Below are 23,516 nucleotides of genomic sequence, written 5' to 3' on the forward strand. Positions count from 1 at the left end.
ATAGGATAATTCCTTAAAAGAAAAACTAACAAAACTCACCCAAGGGAAAAAAAGATAACCTGTATAGTCCTATATCTATTTTAAAAATTAAATTTATAGTACAAAACCTTCTGTTAGAAAACTCCAGACCCAGATGGTTTCACTGTCAAATTCCACCCAACGTTAAAGAACATAAAACCAATTCTGCACAATCTCTTCCAGAAAATTGAAAGGGAGGATATCCTTGCCAATTAATTTTATGAGTCACATTATGAAAGAAAAAAACTACTGACCAATATCCATCAGGAACATGGATTTCAAAATTCTCACCAAAATAAATCCAACAATACATAAAAAAATTAATACATCTCTATGGGGGTTCATCCCAGGAACACAAGACTGATTTAACATTCTAACATCAATTAATGTAATTTACCATATTAACAGGCTAAATAAAAAACATATCCCTATCTCAACAGATGCAGAAAAAGTGTTTCACTAAATTCATTATTTATTCATGATAAAACCTCTCAACAAACAATGAATAAAAAGATCTACAACTCACATGATACTTAGTGAGGGACTGAATGAGTTCTCCCTAAGTTTGGGAACAAGGCAAGGATGTCCTTTCTCACCACTCCTATCCAACATTTTACTAGAAGTCCTAGACAGTGAAATTAAGTAAGAACAAAAAATTAAAGGCATCCCTGATCATTTATGTATAAAATTTTAAAGAATCTATATACACTAAAAAATCTCCTACAACTAATAAGTGAGCTTATAGTGTATAAAAGTAAACATAGAAAAGTCAGTAATAAACACTTCGAATTTGAAGTTTAAAAGATAACAATTACATTACTATTTTCCTCCTCCCCAAAATTAAGTACTTTGACCTAAATCTAACAGCCCAATCAAAAGGGATTGTCAGATTGGATAAAAAAGGAAAGCTACCCTCAAGAAATCCACTTTAAAGATAAAGGCAGAAAGACATTAAAAAGATATAAAATAATATAACATGCTAATACTAATCAAAAGAAAGCTATATAAATATCAGATAGTACATATTTTAGAGGAAAAAATATAACCAGGTGTAAGTAGTGTCATTTCATAACGATAAAGCAGTCAATTCAGTAAGAGTTTATCAACCTAAATGTTTATGTACCTAATAATAGAGATTTAAAATATAAGAAGCAAAAACTGATAGAGCTGCAAGAAGAAATAGCTAAATCCACAATTACAGTTGGAGATATCAATTTATAATTGATAGAGCACATACGCAGAAAATCAGTGAGGATATAGAAGATTTGAAAAACACATTCCCAATCAAAATCCCAGCAGGTATTTTTGTAAAAATTAATAAGCTGTTTCTAAATATTATACGGAAATGATAAGAACCTAGAATAGCCAAAATAATTTTTAAAAAGAAAAATGTAATTGGAATTCTATACTACCTGACTTCAAGACTTATTTATTATATTTATTATAAAGCTACAGGAATCAAGATGAAGTGGTGCTGGCATCAACAAGATAGATAAATAAAATGAAAAACATAAGAGATCTTTGTGACCTTGAATTAAGCAAATATTTCTTAGATATCATACCAAAAGCAGAAACCATATGAGAAAAAAATTAATAAGTTATGAACATCTGTACTTTGAAAAATGTTGTTAACAGCATGAATAGACAATTTACAGACTGGCAGAAAATATTTGCCAGTCACACACTTGACTTGTATCCAAAATATATAATGAGCTCTGAAAATTCAATAAGAAAACAAACTACCCAATTTTGTAAATGAGTGCCCTGACTTGGTGAGCACCTTTATGACCATTATTTTGAATTTTATCAGGTTAATCACTTATCTTTGTTTCACTAAGATCTGTTTCTGGAGTTTTATCTTGTTCCTTTGTTTGGAATATATTCCTATGTTCCTTCATTTTCCTTGACCCTTTCTGTTGGTTTCTGTGCAGTAGATAAAACATCCACCCCTCCTAGTCTTGACAGAGTGGTCTTATGGAGGTGATGAACCTTGTCAATCAGCCTGGCCCGTGCTCCTGTCTGTCTCTCAGACCTTTGTGATTACCAAGCCAACTTCTTTGTTCTCAGTGTCCCCCAGTAGTTGAGACCATGCCAAGACCCATCACCATCCCAAATGGGAGAATCGAATTCAGCACCCAGAGAAAAGCCAGATGATCAGGCATCAAATGGGAAAATATGTAGTTAGGCCCCTTCGAGGGAGAAACTGGTAGGTGGGCATTTCTGCCTGCTCCCTCAGTGCTGAGACAGGGGTGGATAGCTGGTTAAGAGCTGCTTCCTTTTGCTCCAGTCCTGTGGGACTCCTGAGTAGAAAACACATTGGCTATCAGAGCTAGGGAGGCAGCCACAAAAGCTTGGGTTCCAAACCTGTATTCAAGCTCCTTCCAGGGAGATACTGGCAGCTTGGGGCAGGCGTGAGGGAGAATGTGGAGGAGGTGTCTGCTGGCTTGCTTGATCTCTGGGGAGGGTCTCAGTCAGCCTCTAGATGCTTGCTAAATTAGAAGCCTGACCCTCAGCAGCTTTTGAAGTATGCATATAGACTCCATTCAGGGAAAGGAGAACAATGCATGAACAAAGTGAGAATTTCAACAAAGAGAGAAAATGTTAAAAAGTACCAAACAGAAATCACAGAGCTGAAATACAAAAATGGATAGTCACACATGAAAGAGGGAAACTGGACCCCTATCTTACATCATACAGAAAAATCAACTCAAAATGGATTAAAGAATTGAACCTAAACCTGAAACTTTAAAACTCCTAAAATAAAACGCAGGGTGGTAGGCTCCTTGCCATCAGTCTTGGTGATGATTTTTTGGATTTGACACCAAAATCAAAGGCAACAAAAGCAAAAATAAACAAGTGAGACTACATCAAACTAAAAAGTTTCTCCATAGCAAAGGAAACCATCAACAAAATGAAAAGGCAACCTATGAAATGAGAGAAAATATTTGCAAATCAGATATCTGATACAGGGTTAATATCCAAAATATATAAGGAGCTCATACAACTCAACAGCAAAAAAACCCAAACAATCTGATAAGAAAATGGGCAGAGGATCTGAGTAGACATTTTTCCAAAGAATACACAACTAACAGATACAGGTACATCACTCACCATCAGGGAAGTGCATATTAAAACCACAAGTTATCAACTCACACCTGTTAGAATGGCTATGTCAAAAAGACAAGCGACAACAAATGCTGGCAAGGATGTGGAGAAAAGGGAACCCTTGTGCAGTGTTGGTGGGAATGTAAATTGGTATAGCCACTATGGAAAACAATATGGAGGGTCCTCAAAAAGTTAAAAATAGAACTAACATATGATCCAGCAATTCCACTTCTGGGGTAAATATCCAAAAGAAATGAAATCACTATCTTGAAGAGATATCTGCACCCCCATGCTCGTTGCAGCATTATTCACAATAGCCAAGATGCGGAAATGAACTAAGTATCCATAAGTGGGTGAATAGATAAAAGGTTGTGATATATAAATATGTTTTATTCAGCCATTAAAAGAAAGAGGAAATCCTGCCATTTGTGATGTCACGGAAGGACCTTGAGGGCATTATTCTAAGTGAAATAAGTCGGACAGAGAAAGACAAATACTGTATGATCTCACTTATATATGGAATCTAAAACAGCCAAACTCATAAAAACGGAGACTAGAATGGTGGTTGTCAAGGCCTGAGGGGTGGGGAAATGCAGAGATGTTGGTCAAAGAGAACAAATTTCCAGTTATAAGACGAATAACTTCTGGGGATCTAATGTACATCATGGTAGTACTTGAAAGTTGCTTGGAGAATAGATCATAAATGTTCTGACCATTAAAACCAAATGGTAATTATGTGATGTGATGGAGATGTTAGCTAACCCTATGGTATTAATCATTTTGCAATATATCAGTATTATTAATATATTAAATCAACATGTACACCTTAAACTTACACAATATTATATATCAATTATATCTTAAAAAATTTCTAAAAAATATAATTGAAAATTATTTTTAATGATTTTCAGCTGGTTGTTCTATTGGGTTATTCTTCAGTTTTGTTGAAGGCAAAGAATTGGAAACCAACTAAATTGCAGGATGATTTGATCATTCACTTTGTCAGTACCAATTCCGATGTATGAAATTGTCTCTTGTTGGGAGGTCAGAAATTTTTACTCCCCAAAGTAATGCCCCATAGTAACATTACTGATAAAGGAGAGATAAGTCTTCCTTTTGTAAGGTTATTCAAGAGCAATTGTGAAAAGGAGGATGGGAAAGGAGAATCTGCTTGACTACAAAGGCTTTTACAGATATATTAGTAAAAAGTACCTTCAGCAGTTGAGGATGTGGAGTTTGGTTCCCTTGAAACTATAGCTGTCTCCCATTTAGAAAATCTTCATTAACTTGTGTGTACTCCAGTTTGAGGACTGCTGTTGTATCCAGTACTTCAATTCCTTTTACAATATCCCCCACTAAGCGTTCATCCAGTTTTGCTTGAAGGCTTCCCAATTGGAAAGCTACTTCCTAAGGAAATTCATTTCATTTTTAGTTGTATCTACTTAAAATTATTCCTGAAACATGTTCTTTGAGTTAAGCCAGAATCTACCTTCTTGTAGTTTTCATCAATTGATTAGTATACTGAAAATGTCCAATTATTTTCTGCCTTTAAGGTCTTTCCTATATTTGAAGATAGCTTTCATGTTCTCCCCAAGTGTCCTCTAAGCTAGACATCTCTTTACCTGCTCCAAGAAGATAATTTCAAGTCTGCTTACCATCCTGATCACCTTTCTTTGGAATGGCACCAGTTTCTGAATGATCCTTTTAAAATCTGAGATCCAGCATTCAACATAGTTAGTTTTCTACATGTGGTTTGGCCAGTCTAAATAGTGTGAGACTATCATGGCTTACGTTTATATTTACTTTTTGTCTTGGCAGCTCTATTATACTGTTAACTCATAATGAGCTTAGAGGCAACTAAAATTCTAAGCACTCTTTCCCTGATTCTGTAAAATTATTTTCTAGACACAGGGTAAGACTTTGAATATCCTTGTCTAATTTTCTTTTGGCTAAGTTTGTTTCAGTGACAGCCTGTTGAAATCTTTTAAAATCCTGATTTTAAAATAGTCCCATTTAGTATGGGGCTATTCATCTTGGTTTTATGCTGTCTAAAAACTGTTAGATCAATTTTATCCAAGTTATCTATCAATAACACTGTTAAGTGAGGACAGACAAAGCTGTGCATCACACTCATAGATATCCTTTGCTGACTGGCATGATATTTTATAGTATTAGTTATATTATACCATAAAAAAGCACCCTCTTGGAAAGGATATTTAATATTGATCACCCAACTGAATTACCCTTCAGCCTATCTTAAGTATTATCCTTGAAAGGCTTGTATACCTTCTAGGCAAACAGTGAACTCTGTCTCTGAAAATTCCAACTTTGATTCTAGTTGCCAGGGATACTGTATTGAATATGACAATGTTTCTACCCTCTTGGTGCTTAAATTCTAGCGGGAGAAAGATAATAAATAAACAATTAATAAGTAAACAGATAAAAAAGCAAGATAACATAAAACTTATTAAGTGATATGAATAAAATTAAACAGGTTAATGGGATAGAAAGTCACTAGGTGGCTGTTTTAGATTAAGTGGTTAGAGAATGCCTCCTCTGGGTGACTTTTAAGTTGGACTTGAATGATCAGAAGGAGCCAGCCTTGCAAAGATCAGGAGTAGGAAAGAAGTTAAGGAAAAAGGTCAAGGTAAGCAGGAAGAATAAATACGAGAGTAGGGAGCTATCCCAGCTATTTTGCAATCCTACTTTCTCTAGGTAGGTCATCTAGTTATCCTCACCTCTACCAGAAAGATACACTAGTGCCAGTAGCTAACCATGCACCCACTACCCTATAGTTATACCTCTGGACTAATATAACCCATTCTGGAGGGTGAGGGTCGGGGAGGGGTGGGTGGCTATACCACTTGCTAGAGACTAAGGTAATGAGAAATCATAAGCCACTACGACTACCTTTATTCAATGGTCACAACAATCCCGAATTCTCAATAACTTTTTAAAGAGCCTATGGTTGATCATAGGGGAAAAGAAAAATAGAGTGAAGAATTAATGCAATTTCACGACTACTGGAAACATAAGTCAAAAAAGTACACTCTATACTCAGAGACTAGCATAAGCAAAGGTTTACCACTTCCACACATAAGTGGAAAATCTGAGAATGTGTTCATGGCACATAATTCAATTTTGCTATAGCACAGGACATAAGAAGATCACCAAGATAAAATATAAACATAGGTTGGGGAAATTTCACTGAATACTTTTTTTTTTTTTTTAATTTTTTTAAAGATTTTATTTTTTCCTTTTTCTCCCCAAAGGCCCCCGGTACATAGTTGTATATTCTTTGTTGTGGGTCCTTCTAGTTGTGGCATGTGGGACGCCGCCTCAGCGTGGTTTGATGAGCAGTGTCATGTCCGCGCCCAGGATCCGAACCAACGAAACACTGGGCCGCCTGCAGCGAAGCGCGCGAACTTAACCGCTCGGCCACGGGGCCAGCCCCTCACTGAATACTTTTTATGCCAAGTAGATGAACTTGATTCTTTAAGAAACTGAAAGCCACTGAAAGTTTTTTTGAGGATGGTAGTGACTGATCTAGAAGCTCGCTGTGGGAGTAGGGAGAGCAGTTAGAAAGCTATTGTAATAATTCAGTTAAGAACTAACAATTGATTGAATGTAAGTAAGGAATAAATCTGTTGGTGATTACTTTTCAAAATACTAAATGTCTACAGTTGACAAGAATACAGTAAAACTTTAGTATATTGCTGGTGGAAGTGGAACTTGGACTTTTCTGGTGTATAATTTAATGGGATTGGCCAAAAGAGACAAGGGAAAAGAGATCAAAAAGACCAGAGGACTGATAGATATCGAGAATGAGAAAACAAGTTATTGAACATGATTATGAGGTTTCTGGACTGATTGCACAAGATGATCAGACCATTAACAGATATGAGAAAGCAGGTGATGGAAAAGAGCAGGAAAACAGACTCAAAAGGCTGTGAGGACCTGTCCTGGCTTCATCTTTGAGATACTGTGTGACCCTGGGCAAACTCACTTTAATTTAGTGACTTTATTTACAGACATAAAATGTTGGCAGCAGAGGGCTGTTGAAATAGATTACCTCAACTATCCTTTCCAGCTGGACAACCTGAGCTTTTAGGTTGTGGCTGTGAATCACATTATTTAAGCTTTTAATTTCAGAGAAATCTTTTAAATTAGACTATAAGCAATTTTAAGACAGAGACTTATTAGCTTATTCTGTCTACCATATAAGCTTTATTTTGTAACTAACAAATAAATAAAGCATTATAAATACATGGTCTTTATAAAACATTTGATAATAGAAGGATATAACTACATCTGCTTCCTCTCATATTTCTCTAATACTGCATATATATTTGTGTGTGTGTGTGTGTTTATGAAAATCTGGGATTGTACTATAGTTTTGTAGCCCGTTTTTCAGCATTACAGACTGACTCATTTCCTGTACGTCCTTATATATTCAAAATCATGTTTTTTAGTAGCTTTTAGATGGATGTAAGGATGGCCATAATCAATTGTTATTGATTGTATACTTTGATGTGTTGAGGTAAACACATTCATATGTAAATCTTAATGCATATCCGTCCCTTATTTTCCCAAGATAAATGTCTAGACCTGAAATGTCTAAAGAGCATAGTTTTAACGTATCTGATATATTTTCAAACTTTACTCCAGGAAACTTGTCCATTACACTCCCACCAGTAATACACTAAAGTGTGCGTTTTGCAGCATTCTTGCCAAATGTAGATTTTTAACATATTTAAAAAGCAATTCCAAACAAATGAAAAATGGCGTCTCATTTTAATTTGTATTTGAACATAGAAAAGTCAAACATTCTTCTATGTTTATTGTAATTTTGTATTTCTTTCTAGTCAAGAATTCTATTTAATCTATGAAGATTTACTTTTTCAATTTTGTCATTTAATTATGTCTTTAAGATTTTACATAGTCATGGTCTCAACTTTTCATCTTTCATACCTATTCCAAAAACTTGTTTACTATTTGTACTTTGGCTTGTGTATTTTGAAATACACAAGCTGTAAGTGATAATGTATTCAGTGTCTTTCAGTTCAGTTTTTTTATTCTTAAAAATGTCTTCTTAGGTTACATATGATCACCTACATTTTCTTATAGCTCTTTTACCTTTTATTACATATATGTAATACTAATCCATCACCAATTCGATGCACGGTAATTTCTTTACGATGTGGACATAAAGTAAAACTTCTGATTTTTAAATGTTTTCATTATAGTTGGCTACTCTTGTCAACTTTCTTATTAGTTCTTAGCTATTCATAGATAAGGTTATTAGCTATTCAGTTTCTCTAGAGTTTTCCAGGTAAGAATTTATCTGCAATTCAGTGTAATTTACTTTTTAATAGTTCAGACTTCTCATTGCTTTTTGTTTTACTGAGAATTTCCACGACAACGTTAGGGGGAAAAAACCCAGTGGTAATGGTATGAATCCTCGTCTTGTTCATTTTTATATACCTTAGAGCGTTTGGAACGCGTTCTGACATCGAACTTCAAATTTATCGAAGAGATGAGTGATCGAAAGTTTTCTAGCGAATTAAACATATTTAATCTTCACAAATTTGGAACGTAAACACTATTGTCCCCATTTCACAGATGGAGAAATTTGGGTTCAAGAAGGTTACACAACTTTACATAAAGTCTGAGGGCTATTTTAAGAAAAATCTCTCCTTGATTCCAAGATCTTTTCCTGTTATGTGAACAGTGGCCACCAGGGTCCTAGAAGAAAGCTTGCTCTGGCATCGCTGGTCTGTTCCTTCCCTTCCCCACCTTCGAACAGAATATTAAGATTGCCAAGGTCCCAACAGGCACGGACAGCTGGGCTGGTTCTCCGCTGTAGCCAACGCCAACCCTGCGGCGAGGCGGGCTCTCACAGTACAATCTTCGTGATTCCCAGGGTTTTCTAGGCGATGGGCAGGTCAGAGTTTACAGCGTAGCTGATGGCGCCTGCCTGTCTTGGAAGCCGCCTCCCAGCCCTCAAACCGAGGGAAAGCCCAGGTTCTCCGTAGCGCGCTGGTTTGCCTGTCTTCAGGGCTGAGCAGCCTCTCAGCTCCGGTCGCCTCCTGTCTGCCCCCTGCAGGCCAGCCGGTGGGACTGCTCAGGGGACGGCCGGGGCCTGGAGCGCAGGGGGCGAAGAGCGCTGGGTCGGCTTCCGCCGTTCCACAAACTGCAGGCCGGCCTCCTCGCGGCGGAGACAGCGGGCCATGGCGCGGGTGCTGATCGTGGGCGCAGGGCTGACAGGAAGCTTGTGCGCAGCGCTGCTGAGGAGAGAGACGGCCCGTCCTCTGCACCTCACTGTGTGGGACAAGGCCGGGGACTCAGGTGGGTTGTCTAGCGGCCGAAACCGGGAAAAGGAAGCCGGCGCGGCCCCTAGCTTCGGAGGAGGCGTGGGCCCCACTAGAGACAGTCTGTGAAGAAAATCTCGCTACTCGGCTTCCAACTCAGCCCGGAAGTGGCTGGCGCGGGGCGCGCCTCGTCACGTGACCGGAGACTTCCGCCTTCCCGGAAGCGGCCTGAGAAGGGGCGAGGGTGGGGGCGGCGACCCCGGCGGGGCTGGGGGCGGGGCAGGAGTGCCGCGCATTTGTGGAGGCGAGTCCTGGTGGGCTTGGGAGGAAGCCTGAGCAGAGTTTACCAAGTTTGGGCGTCCCGCTGTCGCTAATAAATGGATTTCTGTCTTTACGTGTCTGTGCCATTGCAGCTTTCTCCAGATTATGAGGATCCCAAAATGCCCATTGACCAAGACTTTCCGAAGATCTAGTTTACCGAAACCTGTTATTCTCATGAAACCTTACTGCAAGAGTGAAAGAGCGTTCACTGATTGATTCATTCTGACATCTCATTCATCATTTTATTTTATCCATTCATTCATTCCTTTTATTCAAATTAGTAAGTATAGGTACCAGGCACAGTGCTGAACCCTGCTGCATTATTCATGATTCCTTTTTAAAAAATATCTTACAATCAGCGAACAAGTTCTCTAACTACTTCCTGATAATGTTAGATGATAAAGCCTTCAACCTGAAAAAAAATGTTCTTTAATACGTCTGTCAAGTAATACATTTGGGGTAATCTGAGGTGAATAGCATTAATCGCAAAAGGCTCATTCTAATGCACTAAGATATTTTCTTGTGGATTAATTCAAGGAGGAAGAATGATTACGGCCAGCAGTCCTCATAATTCACAGTGCACAGTCGACTTGGGTGCTCAGTACATCACGTGCACTTCTCATCATGCCAAAAAACACCAAAGGTGAGTTATTTAAAAGGGGTGGAATCAGTCTTACAAGTCATATAATGTAAAAAGATATATAATCATCCATCTTTAACATGGTTAAACTTTGCATTTTGTAACATAGTGAAATTATTGTGATATTACCATTGTTGATGGTATTTGCAGTAAAAAGTTAACCTGAGTAAAGTGGGAAAACGATAATACCTGCCTCCTGGGGTTGTTGTGAAGATCAAGATGAGATTTATTTGTAGCATAGTAAGGACTCAATAAAGATGAGTTACTACATTGGTGCTGAGGAAGAGGAAAAATAGCGGCAATGGAAGTCAATCCTAATCTAATCTAATCTAATCTAAAAATTTTTGTGGTGAATACCTTTCTGTTTATCTTTGCTGACTTTAATTTTGAAATATATGGGAGAATAGGCCTTTGGCTAATGTCAGCAAAAGATCTATGGATTCTGAAAACATTCCTGTTTTTCACCTGATTTATGTTTTATTTAACACGGAACATACTTTGAGTTGATCATATGAAGATTTCTAGTTATTTAGGATTATAATCCCTAAGCATTCTTAGAAAAGAATATAGTATTTTAGAGCTAATTATAGTATATAATTATGTTATAATATAATCATTTATTTCAGTTTTTATGATGAACTGTTAGCTCATGGTGTTTTGAAGCCTCTGACCTCTCCTATTGAAGGAATGGTGATGAAAGACGGAGAATGTAACTTTGTGGCACCTCAAGGAGTTTCTTCAATTATTAAGCATTATTTGAAAGAATCAGGTAGGAATAGAATTCCCTCTTTCTTCTTTTAAAATTAGCATTTTAAAATAAAAGTTATACACATAATTAAATATTAATACTATAAAGTTATAAAGTAAAGTAGATGTTCTTCTGTTTAACACTCAATAGCTGGTTTTCTTCCCATGAAGTAATTGCTGATATGAACCAAACGAGGTGTAGAATGGTTTATGTAAAATAATCTTGTGTGTAATATTTTTTAAAAGAATAAGTATAAACACATCTGAATAGATAAACAGAGACAGCCATATAGATCAATAGATAGATGCATAAACATTTTTCTGGAAGCAGACTTTGGCAGTTGTTATCAGTGATTAAATCATGGCATGACATTTCTGAATCTGCTTCCTTATCTATGAAAATGATTGGTATAATGTATATCAAGTGCTTGATGACTTGGCATATAGTAGGTGCTTCATGAAAGATAGCTTTGGTCATTATTATTATTAATTGTAGTAGTATTCTTTTTTTCCCAGAGAAGGCATTTATAGGGAGAGGCAAGGGTGCCAGAAGGGAGGAATTTCTACTAAATGAGAAAGAAGGTAAAGAAAGTGAACCCCAGCGGGTATAGAAGACAAACTTCGCCCTCACCATTTTATTCACCTGAGTGGATCCAGTTTGTGACTCTTCTCTTCCCCCTTATTCATATGGAAAATCCTGATTCTGTGAACGTGATTTTGCTTTTGGAACAGGTGCTGATATCTGCTTCAGACAATGTGTAACCCAGATCAACCTGAGAAATGACAAGTGGGAAGTCTCTAAGGAAACGGGCTCCCCTGAGCAGTTTGATATTGTTGTCCTCACGATGCCAGTTCCTCAGATTCTGCAGCTTCAAGGTGACATCACAAACTGTGAGTCTCAGCCTGTGCCCTTTACCTCAGGGAATGAGATTTCTTTGATAGAGCATCAATTCATTTTAACTTTCTTAGCAAAGGGTATATTACGGATTCTAGAGATTTGCATGTTTTAAAAACTGATATTATGGCCTGGTTCTTGATATTAGTCTAGGTCAAACCGAAACCTGTAGAATTTTTTTTTAAAGCAGTTAAAAGTTGAACATTGTTCTTGTTGCCCTTGCCTTTAAGAAGTAAGTATTTTTGATGGATATGCAGTTGTTGGGCCTAAAAGAAGAGCAGTCTCTTTGTGGCCATCCTGGAGAAAAGGGTTTTATGGCACAAGAATTGATTATGTGAGCCCCTGGAAAACCTCATCTTGGACTGCTCTTGAATATGAGTCTCATATTCTTCCTTGCTTGGGCCTCATTGGCTCACATTTTACCTGTCATCTTCCTCCTCCTTTTCAAAAAACAGCTTTGAGATATAATTCACATACCGTATAATTCATCTATTTAACGTGTACATTTCAGTGGTATTTAGTATTCACCTCAGTATGAGGAATTAGTTAATGTCTTCTCTCTGTGTTTTCTAGAGAACCCTAAATGCCCTTTTGTTTGATTATTAAGCATCTTCAGGCTCTGTGACAGACATCCTTTTACAAAGCCAAATATTGCCATCTAGTGGATCTGGTGTATACTGCAGTTCCCTTCAGAATTTTGAAACTAGAGAACGCTATGAAGGTGGTGGAAATATAGAATATATATAAAACTATAATATAATTCACAAAACCCCGTAACATCACAAGGAAATAAATTTAGGCCCATTATAATTAACCAACTTACCCAAAAGTGCTAGCTAATTGGTGGTAGAATGAATGCTGTGCTACAGGTCTTACATTCGTACACACTATCAGCAGCCCCGTGTCCTTGGCTTTCTTTGTGCTTTTCTTCTCATTCTTTCTCTCTGTCTTTATAGATCATGACTAACCTTTAGGATCGACAAAATAACCATCTTTTATATGAAAGACTTCCCTTTTGATTAGAGCGTCGTCTGGATTTTCCCTTAATCAACTCTCCCTATTCTGCTTTTTATAGAAGAAACAGAGCTACTTTTTTTTTTTTTTTTTGGCAATTACTTATTACATTTATTACATTCTCTCAGTTTGGAGAACAGGGAAGCTTTATGGATCGTGGTTCACGTTCTAGATCTATAACTGTGCTACTCTTTCTATATTACTCTTACAAAGATTATCTTACTTAATCCTCACAATGATCCCGAGACATTATTATTGTTACTATTATTATTGTTTCCATTCTTGGTGGTAATGCTGTGATATGAACCTTAGCAGTGTGACTCCAGAGCCCACACTCTTAACCACTGCTGTACATTGCTCTCGAGTATGTGCTTCATCTTAGACTGTCCTGTTACTGATTGTCTCATGTGGGTATGAGTTCCTATAGTGTCCTGCTCATTCTTGATCACCATGTTTTCCAAACTTGCCTACGGAAGATTGATAGTTAAAAAAATTTAAGGGGTACTTTTGAGCAGATTTTGGTTCCTAGGGTCTGGGTAGGGCCCAGGAATCTGCATCTTTAACAATTCCCCATGGGAATTTTTTCCTCCTAGTTAGGCCTGTTTGAGATGTTCTGCCCTACTATAATACTCATCAGATTTTATTGTGATCCTTATTTTTCAGTGTCTTCCCCACTAAGCCATAAAATCCATGAAGAAAGGGGTCCTATAGGCCACTCTGTCCCCACCCAGCATCAAGTACCATGTTGCATGCAGACCCACCCACCACTAGTATTGTTCAAGCAATATCTGCCAAATGAGTGTGCATCTGTTTTATTTTCCCGACTTATTTCCAACTTCTCAGAAGCCCCTGGAAGAAGATAATCTTAGAATCTACTGGTTCTGACTTGGTACCTGGTTCATAGTGCTAGGACAAAAGGGTGAACCTTGGAAGGCTCATAGAATTTTAGGACTAGAAGGAACCTTGAGGTTCACTGCTTCGTCTCCTCTGGTTTTAGAGATGTGGAATTTGAGACATAATCTGCCTTATACAAGATCACACAATTTATTAGGGGCTGGGAAGGAGATAAGATGGTTGAGAAAAAATGAGACACCTTCAAATATTATTGTCTTGATTTCATGTTTCCTACACATTTAAACTGAGCTCTTCATCAGGCTGTGCTGGAACATCTGGGCCTGAAATCCACACACTTCTATTCTCTGCCGTGGTTCTTCCATTCTCCTGCTAGGAAAGTAGTAGAGGCAGTGGAAAGGATGTGGGATTAACATTGTAAAATAAAACAGTTGAGATATGGTGAGTGATTATGAGGAATGAGGAGCATGGAAGGTCTCTTTCCCCTACACAATGCTGCCTCCTACATGGGGCTCCTCAGATTTTCTCCCACATGCTTAGATTAAAGGAATGCATGTTTTTAAGGTCTCCAGATGAATGTGTTCCCTTAATAGTTTGGTATGCTATCTCACATCCTTAAAACCAGAATGTTATTTTTTTTCTTATTAAAGAAAGAAGCAAACAAACTAGGTCTGGTGCTGGAATCTCCCTGTGAGTGTCACTCCTTCTATCCCTAGGTATACTCATATGCATTCTTGCTCCACTGAGATGAATACATAGAGATGAGAATCATATTCATCTGAGCAGAAACATGCTGGTATAGCTCCATGGGGAAAATGTGCTAGTCTTGCCCTGCCCATACCCCCGAAAACACTGCTAATTTTGGACCAAAGGCCTCAAGCTGCCAATATCATTTCTGGAAGCAGAAGAATGAAAACAAAAGTCGGGTCTGTGCAGAGCATGTGGCCACAAATCAGAAGAGTCACCAAGAGGAAAGTTGAGAGACACAAGTAGAGTCATGGCGTTAGTCTCCTTTCTTCAGGAATCCTGGTCTATTCTGGGTTCCTTGGATGAACTAGACGTTCTCTTTCTGTGCATTTGCTCACAAAGCTCCCCTTGCCTGGAATAATTTGATACCCTCTATATTCTGCCTCCTTCAGGATCCAGCACTGTGGCCTATGAGTTTTTCAGAGGCTTCTCTGATGCTTAACTTCAGGGAAAGCACTTCAGAGACTTCTTTAGCACTTGGTCGTTATGCTTCTTATTTAGCTCCTATCATTGGGTACTTTGTAGAGGGTAGTTAAGAGCATGGATTGAGAAAGCCAGGATTTGTAACTTAGCTCTGCCACTTACAGTCTGGGTGACTTCGGGCTGGTCTTCCTCTCTGAGTTTCAGTTTCCATGTTTATAAAATGAGGACAAATAACATTATCTACCACACATAGGATTATAGTGAAGATTAAATGAGGGGCCTGCCCCGTGGCCAAGTGGTTAAGTTCTTGCTCTACTTTGGCAGCCCAGGGTTTCGCTGGTTTGGATCCTGGGTGCAGACATGGCACCACTTGTCAGGCCGTGCTGAAGTGGCACCCCACATAGCGCAACCAGGGGCACTCACAACTAGAATATACAACTGTGTACTGGGAGGCTTTGGAGAAAAGAAGAAATAAAACAAGATTGGCAACAGATGTTAGCTCAGGTGCCAATCTTAAAAAAAAAAAGATTAAATGAGATCATCTGAGTAGAGGACTTTTAAGTGTGCCAGGCATATAGGAAGCACATAGCTATTATTAATACTTCCTGTAACTTTTTAATGCTTGTGACTTCTTTACCATTAAGGAAAAGGTCTAAGATGTTTGTTTAAAGAGGAGTAAGCTTGGTGTTGGGGATAAACAAAGGTAATTATTTTATTTCTAGGGTTTTACAAATAGGATACATTCCAGACATATTCATTGTTGTGAAAGAACATGACAATTACCTTGAAAACTCTAGATTAATTAACATTTTTTTTTGTAAAGCGGAGCGGGTGAACTACTTGGCCATGGGGCAGGCCCCATACATTAAATAACTTTTAATTAATGAATTCGTCACTTTTGTAAGAGAAGTTAGTCATTATCTGAGCTTTTTGCAAGTCAACAGTGACTTTTTATGAAAGCTACCTCTCTTAGAGGGAGGTACAACTTCATTCCTCCCCTGGCTTTCCTCACCCCACATCCCCAAACATGTACCTGAGTGGAGGGAGTAAACACCTTATCATAGCATCTGCTCCCACCCATGTGACCTCCTTGCACACTGTTCACAGGATCACCCATGTCTCTGAGGAAGCATCATGATGGGAATATTTCTTGTGTCCGCGTGTCCCTGACATTTTGCTAAATGCTAAGTCAAGTAAATTGAGAAGATGCAATGCCCATTCGATAGGTGTTCTCATGAAGCTGTGCATGTGGGCAGAAAATTAACAGATGAGCTTTACTTCTGGCAGGTGTAAAAGTGATGTGTTAGGGGAAACTGATGTGAAAGCATGCTTATAAGATGATGTGGTCTGAGCTCTTGGGTGCGTTAGGAAATGGGTAGGAGTCTCTGTAGACTATTCATATTTATCAGTCAAATGTGTGCCTAAAAAAAGGCAGCTGGAAAAGCCTGGATGTCAATAGAAAGGATATTGGAGATACAATGGGAAACATTATTTGCCCTTGTGCAAAACAATGATGTATTTTTACCCAGAATACTGTGTGGTCACCTTGAGTTAGAGTGTACAACACTAGGGTGCAAGGAACGTCTGTTCTTTTAATCCTCTAAATTGACAAATTATCTTCTCTGAGCATCTTTCCACCTACTTGATGGGAAACCCAACATCAGTCATCATTACAGCTTCTTCTCTTCCCTTTGGGATCACACAGGAATCTCAGGCTTTTGTAGTGCCAGAAAACTGGGGAGGCATTGGGTCTCAGGCCATAAGGTTGTCATCATTACTGCTGCTCTTCTGCTTTGCAGGGCTTGGGCCCAGCCTTAGTCCTCTGACATCGGTTAGACATGTTGCCTTGTGTGGACTCAGGGATGCCTCTCATGGAAAACATTGTACTGACACTGAGATCTTTCCACGGCTCTCTAGGCTGAGAGGCATGCTCCACAGGCATTCTGCAGAAAGATCCCACCTGGGCAGGACACACAAGTGGGAGCTGAGTCTCTACCATGGACAGGAATCCCCCAACCCCAGTCCCTTAAACGTTAGGTCAGGAATTCTCAACCTCCCTTCCTGGTTGTTTTTCTCTACCTTAAAGCACTCATCTCCACAGCCTACTCTCCAATTTTCAGGGATCCACCAGGTTAATCCACCTTAAAATCCTGCAAGAGAAAGACACTTTACTTTCTCATGTGTGTGCCTGTGTTATCATCCCAACCTTCAGAAACATAATGCTGAGCAGCTCTTTCCTACATTGGAGGGTAGGGAGAATTAGTTTTCCCTAAATAACTCACCTTGGCAGATTCTTTAATTCCTGGTTGCTATATAATAGCAAAATGTGATAAAACTACAGAAGGTCTCAAGAAGGCAAACTCTAATAATCAAAGGAACACATCCATATGTGAATATAGGCTAAAGGAAATTAAAACTTCTTTATCCAGAAATATAGTGCTCCCTGGCTCTACAATGGAGATTTATGATGGCAGTAGACTTAGATATAGATATATGTGTGCATGTACATATACAGTCACGTGTCACTTAAAAATGGGAATATGTTCTGAGAAATGTGTCGTTAGGCAATTTCGTCATTGTGCAAACGTCATGGAGTATACTTATACAAACCTAGATGGTATAGCCTACTACACAGCTAGGCCATATCATACTAATATTATGAGACCACTGTCCTATATGCGGTCTATCATTCACCAAAACATCGTATGTGGCGCCTGACTGTATATTTGGTTATAAATTAGGAGAACATGGAATTGTTTTTAAAATTCTAGAATACAGCCACCAAAGGTGGAACAGCAGCATTTAAGCCTTAAGGTAGATAGTTTTAGATTATGGAATTGCTGCTATACTTTAATGTAGAGAACTGTTCAATCCAATGAAATATTTGCTTGACTGAATCTAAAAAAAATTGCTTCTTTGCTTATATTTTAAAAATGATAGCACTTGTTCACCCAAGGTGTAATAGTTTAAAAGTTTGAGTAAATTCACAGATGGTAGGTTTTAATGAATTGTTAGAGATCCTGGGGGTACATTTCTAACTTTCTAAAGATGCTCTAGTCAATAACCACTTTCTTAGTAGTTACCTATGTACTTAGCCCTCCCCTTCTCTCATGTTGTGCTTCTAGCAAGCGGAACAAAGCTCCTCATGCCATTCCTCACTCTGTTCTTTCCAATCTCTGGCTACATACTCTGGCTTCAGATATCCTACCATCAATTTGCACCTTAATGCTTCTTAAGGTACATAAAATTTCTCAGTATCTTTCTTCTTTTTATACTATGTGGGTTTTTTCTATTTTAAATTTATTTTATAGTTAATATACTGTACTGATAAAAATTTTAAAGTAAAAGCAAAATCCACTCATAATTCCAGCCTCATCAATACTAACCCAGTTAATACATGTTTCTACATTTTTTTTCCCTTGAGGAAGATTAGCCCTGAGCCAACATCTGTGCCCATCTTCCTCTACTTTGTATGTGGGAGGCCTGCCACAGCATGGCTTGAGAAGCGATACATAGGTCCGCACCTGGAATCCGAACCAGCGAACCCCAGGCCACCAAAGTGGAGTGTGCAAACTTAACCACTGCACCACCAGGCTGGCCCCTGTTTTTAAATATTTTTAAGGTAGAAATAAAAAATATATATATAAAAATATAAATATATGTATCTATATATTTATATATATATATATATTTTTTGCTGATGAAGATTTGCCCTGAGCTATCATCTGTGCCAGTCTTCCTTTATTTTATATGTGGGTCACTGCCACAGCATGGCTAACAAATGGTGTAGCTCTGCACCTGGAATCCAAACCCATGAACCCAGGCTGCTGAAGCAGAGTATGCCAGACTTAACCACTGTGGCATGGAGCTGGCCCCTATTTATTTTTATTTTATAATATTTTAGGAATATTTTTCCAATGCCATTGAATGTTCATGTGTGTCATGATTTTTACTACATAGTGTTCTATTCTTTGGATCTACTTTGATGTATTAAGCCAGTTTGATGGACATTTAGGAGGTTTCCAGTTTTACTAAGTGTTGCTTTGACAGTGCAAATCTGAAACAAAGATTTTCTCTGCTAAACTGCTTTCCTCATGGAAACAGTTATTTTAATATAGAGTAGAATAAAGCCCCCTTGATAAATTTTGTTCTAATTTTTCTTGGCTAATCTATGTTTTATTTCTCTCTGTGTGCTTTATAACAAGGTTTTATTAGAAACTCCTGTCAGAATATTGATTTGAATCACATTGAATGTAAGCATTAATCTAGGGAGAATTGACATCATTACAATCGTGCATGTTCCCATCCAAGAAAATGAAACATTTCTCCACTTATTTAAATATTTTTATATCCTTCAGTAAAACTTTGTAGCTTTTTTCTTAAGATCTTACACATTTCTTATTAGGCTTATTATGATATCTTTTATAATATTTATGGAGTTTGTGAATAATACCACTTTGTTGTTTTATGTTTAATTAGGTGTTTCCAGAGAACACTGCCTAGCTGAGTTTTAAAATCCTACATGAAAAGTCTGGTTTTTGTTTTTTTGTGTTTTAGGGGTTTTTTTGTGAAGAAGATTGGCCCTGAGTTAACATCTGTTGCCAATCTTCCTCTTTTTACTTGAGAAATATTGTTGCTGAGCTTACATCTGTGCCAATCTTCCTCTATTTCATGTGGGATGCTGCCACAGTGTGGCTTAATGAGCGATGCTAGGTCTGCGCCCAGGATCCAAACCTGCGAACCCTGGGCCACTGAAGTGGAACATGTGAACTCAACCACTATGCCACTGGGCCAGCCCCAAAAGTCCAGTCTTTTTGATAGAGGAATTTAACCCTTTTACATTTATTGGGGTAACTACTATGTTGCTTTTATCTCTTCTATTGGTATATATTATTTATTTTACTTTTTTCCCCCACTTTTTTCCATTTTCTTAACACTTGCCAACTTTACCTCTTTATTCCCTTTCTCACACTGTTTATTATAGGATCTGCAATGCTTTGTCATTCTATTAATAATTATCTTCTTATCCCTTAAAAACATGTTTAAACTTATTTCATCTCTCATGTTCCTCATTCCTCATTCTATAAATATTTATTTAATGTTTACTCTGTTAGATGTTATTAGATAAGTTAAAAAAAATTAAATATTCCTTTTCCTCCTCTCCCAAGATATTTTTTCATTACTTTTAATGACAAAGCAGATTAATAATCTTATAATAAATGATGCAATCCAAAGTCAAACTAAATATTTCCTTCCCTGCCCTGTCTTCCTCTCCTACTCTCCGGAGGTAACTCATGTTTACAGTTTAGTGAGTGCCCTTACACACCTTGCTCCAATCATTTGGGCACCTTCTAAACAAATTGTTTTGCAGTTTGCTTTTTAAATTGACATTGATTCGGTTGCGTATATCTAACTGATTTTTATGTAATAACTGCATAATTTTCCATAGTTTGGAAGTACTAGAATTTAGTTTTTCTTCTGTTCTTGTTTACTGATGAGCATTCATATGGTTTCCAATTTTTCCTATTTATTCCTATATTGGGTGATAAAATGCCAAAACTGGATAGACAGGGATCTAGCTTTGTGAGTTTTTTCCCCCTATAGCAATACCAATTTCATCAGTACCATTTATTTAATAAGAGATTCTTTTTCCCACTACATTAAAATTCCTCATTTCCCACAAGTTAAGTTCTATGTATACTTGCATCTATTTCTGGACCTATTCTGTTCCATTTATTTATTCCTATGCCAATACCATCACTATTTTCTTTATAGTCACTTTGTGGTTCTAACTTATTTTTAAGGAGTCTGAACTATATGGAATGTGAACATGAGACAGCTTAATTTTTTCCCAGAACTGCCCTCAAACTTTTCTCTGTTGAACTTCACATCTTTCCAGAGAGTGAGTGCCTTAATGACATCTTGGTCATTTGCTATAACTTTCTAGTCACTTTTGACTGTTGGAATAGTCTCACTTTGGTTTTTAAGACTCAGTCATGTTTATTTTTAAACTTCAGTCTCAATGTAAAGCTCATTCTCTCCATCTCTAGTGCCAAGTAGGTCTATCTGTAGTACCAGGGACTTTGGCAGAGTGAGTTATGCGTCTGTTTTTGTCCACACATCCCTCCTTCAGTCTCTCTTTGGATCTCCACCCACTCCTTCTTTCGAACTCTGTATTCTCACGGAGCTGTTGATTACTCCAATGACAGCTGCTTGTTGGTGGTAGGGGGGTGGCCTTGGCTACCCTGTGGTTCATTTCTAGTATGATGCTTGGTGATGGGTCTACATGTGGACAGTGTGTGTTATGTTTTCTTGGCCCGGTGGGTAGTTTTCAGCTTTAGTGAACCTTTCTGGTGCTGGTGTTGTTAACAGCCCCCTCCCCTAACCTAGAGGCAATGATGTCTCTCCTAGGCAGTACCACCAGCATAGCTTTTCCCCTGCCCCTGTGAGTTCTGCAGTTCATCATGTACCAAACTAGTCAGAGAACAAGGTTCTAGTCATCCCTTCTCCCACCCCAAATTTGTTTCTCAATCATTCTCTAGGGTCTCTTAAGGAGGAGAATCACCCCCTCCCTGCCCGCAAACTTTGGAGGGAAAAGCTGCTCTCCAGGAATATGGTACTCCCCAGGGCGAGCCTGGTGGCATAGTGGTTAAGTTCACATGCTCCACTTCAGTAGCCCAGGGTTCACTGATTTGGATCCCGGGCATGGGCCTATGCACTGCTTGTCAAGCCATGCTGTGGCAGGTGTCCCACATGTAAAAATAGAGGAAGATAGACACAGATGTTAGCTTGGGGCCACTCTTCTTCAGCAAAAAAGAAGAGGAGGATTGGCAGTAGATGTTAGCTCAGGGCTAATCTTCCTCAAAAAAAAAAAAAAAGGGAATATGGTATTCCCCATAATGCTGATCTTTTACATCTCTTTGAGTCTTCTTTCTCTACTCACTGGGCAGTGGGGTCCAAAGCAGTAAGGCCAATTCTTACTGATAATTTCCCAGAACTCTCTGAGGGCATTTGACTAGCTCCTTTTCCTGGTGGCTTCTTAAACTTCAAATGTAGGATCATTATTGCTTTTTGTCCCTTGTTTTACAGAGAGCAAGGATATTAGGGGAAAATACTGTTTTAGTTTTAATGTCTGGAAGGTAAGAATTTCCTTACTATGTCTTTATTAATATATCCCAATTTATTAATCACCATGCCGGCATCAAAAATGTTTCCTTGTTGACCTTGCTCTCCCTTTGCTCCCCTTTAACCCCTTGCTCATCCTTCAAACTCGGTTCAAAACTGCTTCCTCACTGCCAAGACCAGGCCTTTTCTCCCATTACATGTTATCCTAGTTTCCTGTGCCTCATATTTTTAACACTTATCACAGTTAAATTAATTAATAGTTTAATATATTGTGTAATGTGTGTCTTTCCTGGTAGAATATAAAGTATGTGAAGACAGGGACTCGCTCCAACTTAGCTGTTCCTGTTTTCCCAGGGCTGCCTTATGAGCGCCTCGTATACAGTAGGCCTTCAGTCTCTATTTACTGAATAAATGAATGAAACAATCTGAAATATATCTTGAAGGACAGGCAGAGGGAGAGGAAGGGGATGCTTTGGAGAGGAAGAACAGATCTTAAAAAAAGTAGGAAATAGAAGTACTCATTTTGTATTTTGAGTACTGAAAATAGACTAGCTTAGAGGGAGCAAAGGCTTTGTGGTGGGGAATTTTGGGAGATAAAGCTGAAAATGTGGATTTGGGGCAGAACCTGATGAACCTTGAATGTGAACATCGGTTGAACAAACAACAGAGGTCCCAGTTCATCAGAAGCATTGAATCTACCTTTTAAAACCTAACTGGCTACACTGAGATGGTAAATAACTTTACATAATTGGATTGGGAGGAAGAAAATATTTGTAGGGCTTGGGGGAATGGTATTCAGAAGGCTTTTAATCTTAACATACATGCTCTCCTTAAACAGACACTTAGAACTTCAGTAAGCTATACTACAAAAATATAAAATCTCAGAACTTATTATGTACTGTAGAATATAATGATAAAATATTGCTCATAATGAACACCTTCAACCTCCTTCCTACAACTTCTGGAATCTCTCATCATCCTTGATGGGAAAATTAGAACCAATTCTTTCTGCTAAAAGAAGTTTAAATTCTTCCTTTTTCCTTGACATTTTGCTGAAAAGATTTTGATTAAAAACACTGGAAACAAAAGTCCTTTATTCATTGAATAACATGCTTCTTTGCTTTTTCTAGCAGACCATCTCCATAGGAGGGGAAATAATTCAGTTTCTAAACCTCTTCAGATATTAGCTGCTCTGTTGGGCTACCTGCAAGCTTATGAACTGAGATCTCAATTTTAGAAAAATCAATTATGACTAATAAATTCCCTTTTATTTATTATATCTCGATCTTTCACTTTATCTACCTCATATACTTGCCTT

General features: G+C 38.1%; 2 protein-coding genes across 28 annotated transcripts in view; one reads left to right on the top strand and one right to left on the bottom strand.

Annotated features, from left to right (window-relative positions):
• Nucleotides 1-9,385, bottom strand: part of LIPJ (lipase family member J) — a 43,467-nt gene extending 34,082 nt beyond the window's left edge. For 7 of the 24 annotated variants that reach the window (XM_070262517.1, XM_023643148.2, XM_070262578.1 and 4 more), the window contains exons 1-2: nucleotides 5,410-5,459; nucleotides 4,336-4,530 (exon numbers count right to left, since the gene is read on the bottom strand). The gene's annotated coding sequence lies outside the window, so the exon portion shown is untranslated. Of the gene's footprint in view, nucleotides 1-544; nucleotides 644-4,335; nucleotides 4,531-4,612; nucleotides 5,519-8,607 lie in introns of those variants that run through there. The other 17 variants (XM_070262536.1, XM_001501539.5, XM_070262548.1 and 14 more) reach the window with 13 other exon arrangements.
• Nucleotides 9,038-23,516, top strand: part of RNLS (renalase, FAD dependent amine oxidase) — a 247,445-nt gene continuing 232,966 nt past the window's right edge. For 2 of the 4 annotated variants that reach the window (XR_011437192.1, XR_011437193.1), the window contains exons 1-4: nucleotides 9,339-9,471; nucleotides 10,293-10,398; nucleotides 11,022-11,164; nucleotides 11,875-12,033. Coding sequence is in view for 2 of the 4 variants with exons in the window: in XM_001503139.6 (XP_001503189.3) it covers nucleotides 9,354-9,471; nucleotides 10,293-10,398; nucleotides 11,022-11,164; nucleotides 11,875-12,033 (526 nt within the window). In the remaining 2 variants the exon portion in view is untranslated. Of the gene's footprint in view, nucleotides 9,472-9,627; nucleotides 10,036-10,292; nucleotides 10,399-11,021; nucleotides 11,165-11,874; nucleotides 12,034-23,516 lie in introns of those variants that run through there. The other 2 variants (XM_001503139.6, XM_070262605.1) reach the window with 2 other exon arrangements.

Source organism: Equus caballus, chromosome 1 (genome assembly GCF_041296265.1).
Source record: "Equus caballus isolate H_3958 breed thoroughbred chromosome 1, TB-T2T, whole genome shotgun sequence".
Classification (NCBI taxonomy): Eukaryota; Metazoa; Chordata; class Mammalia; order Perissodactyla; family Equidae; genus Equus; species Equus caballus.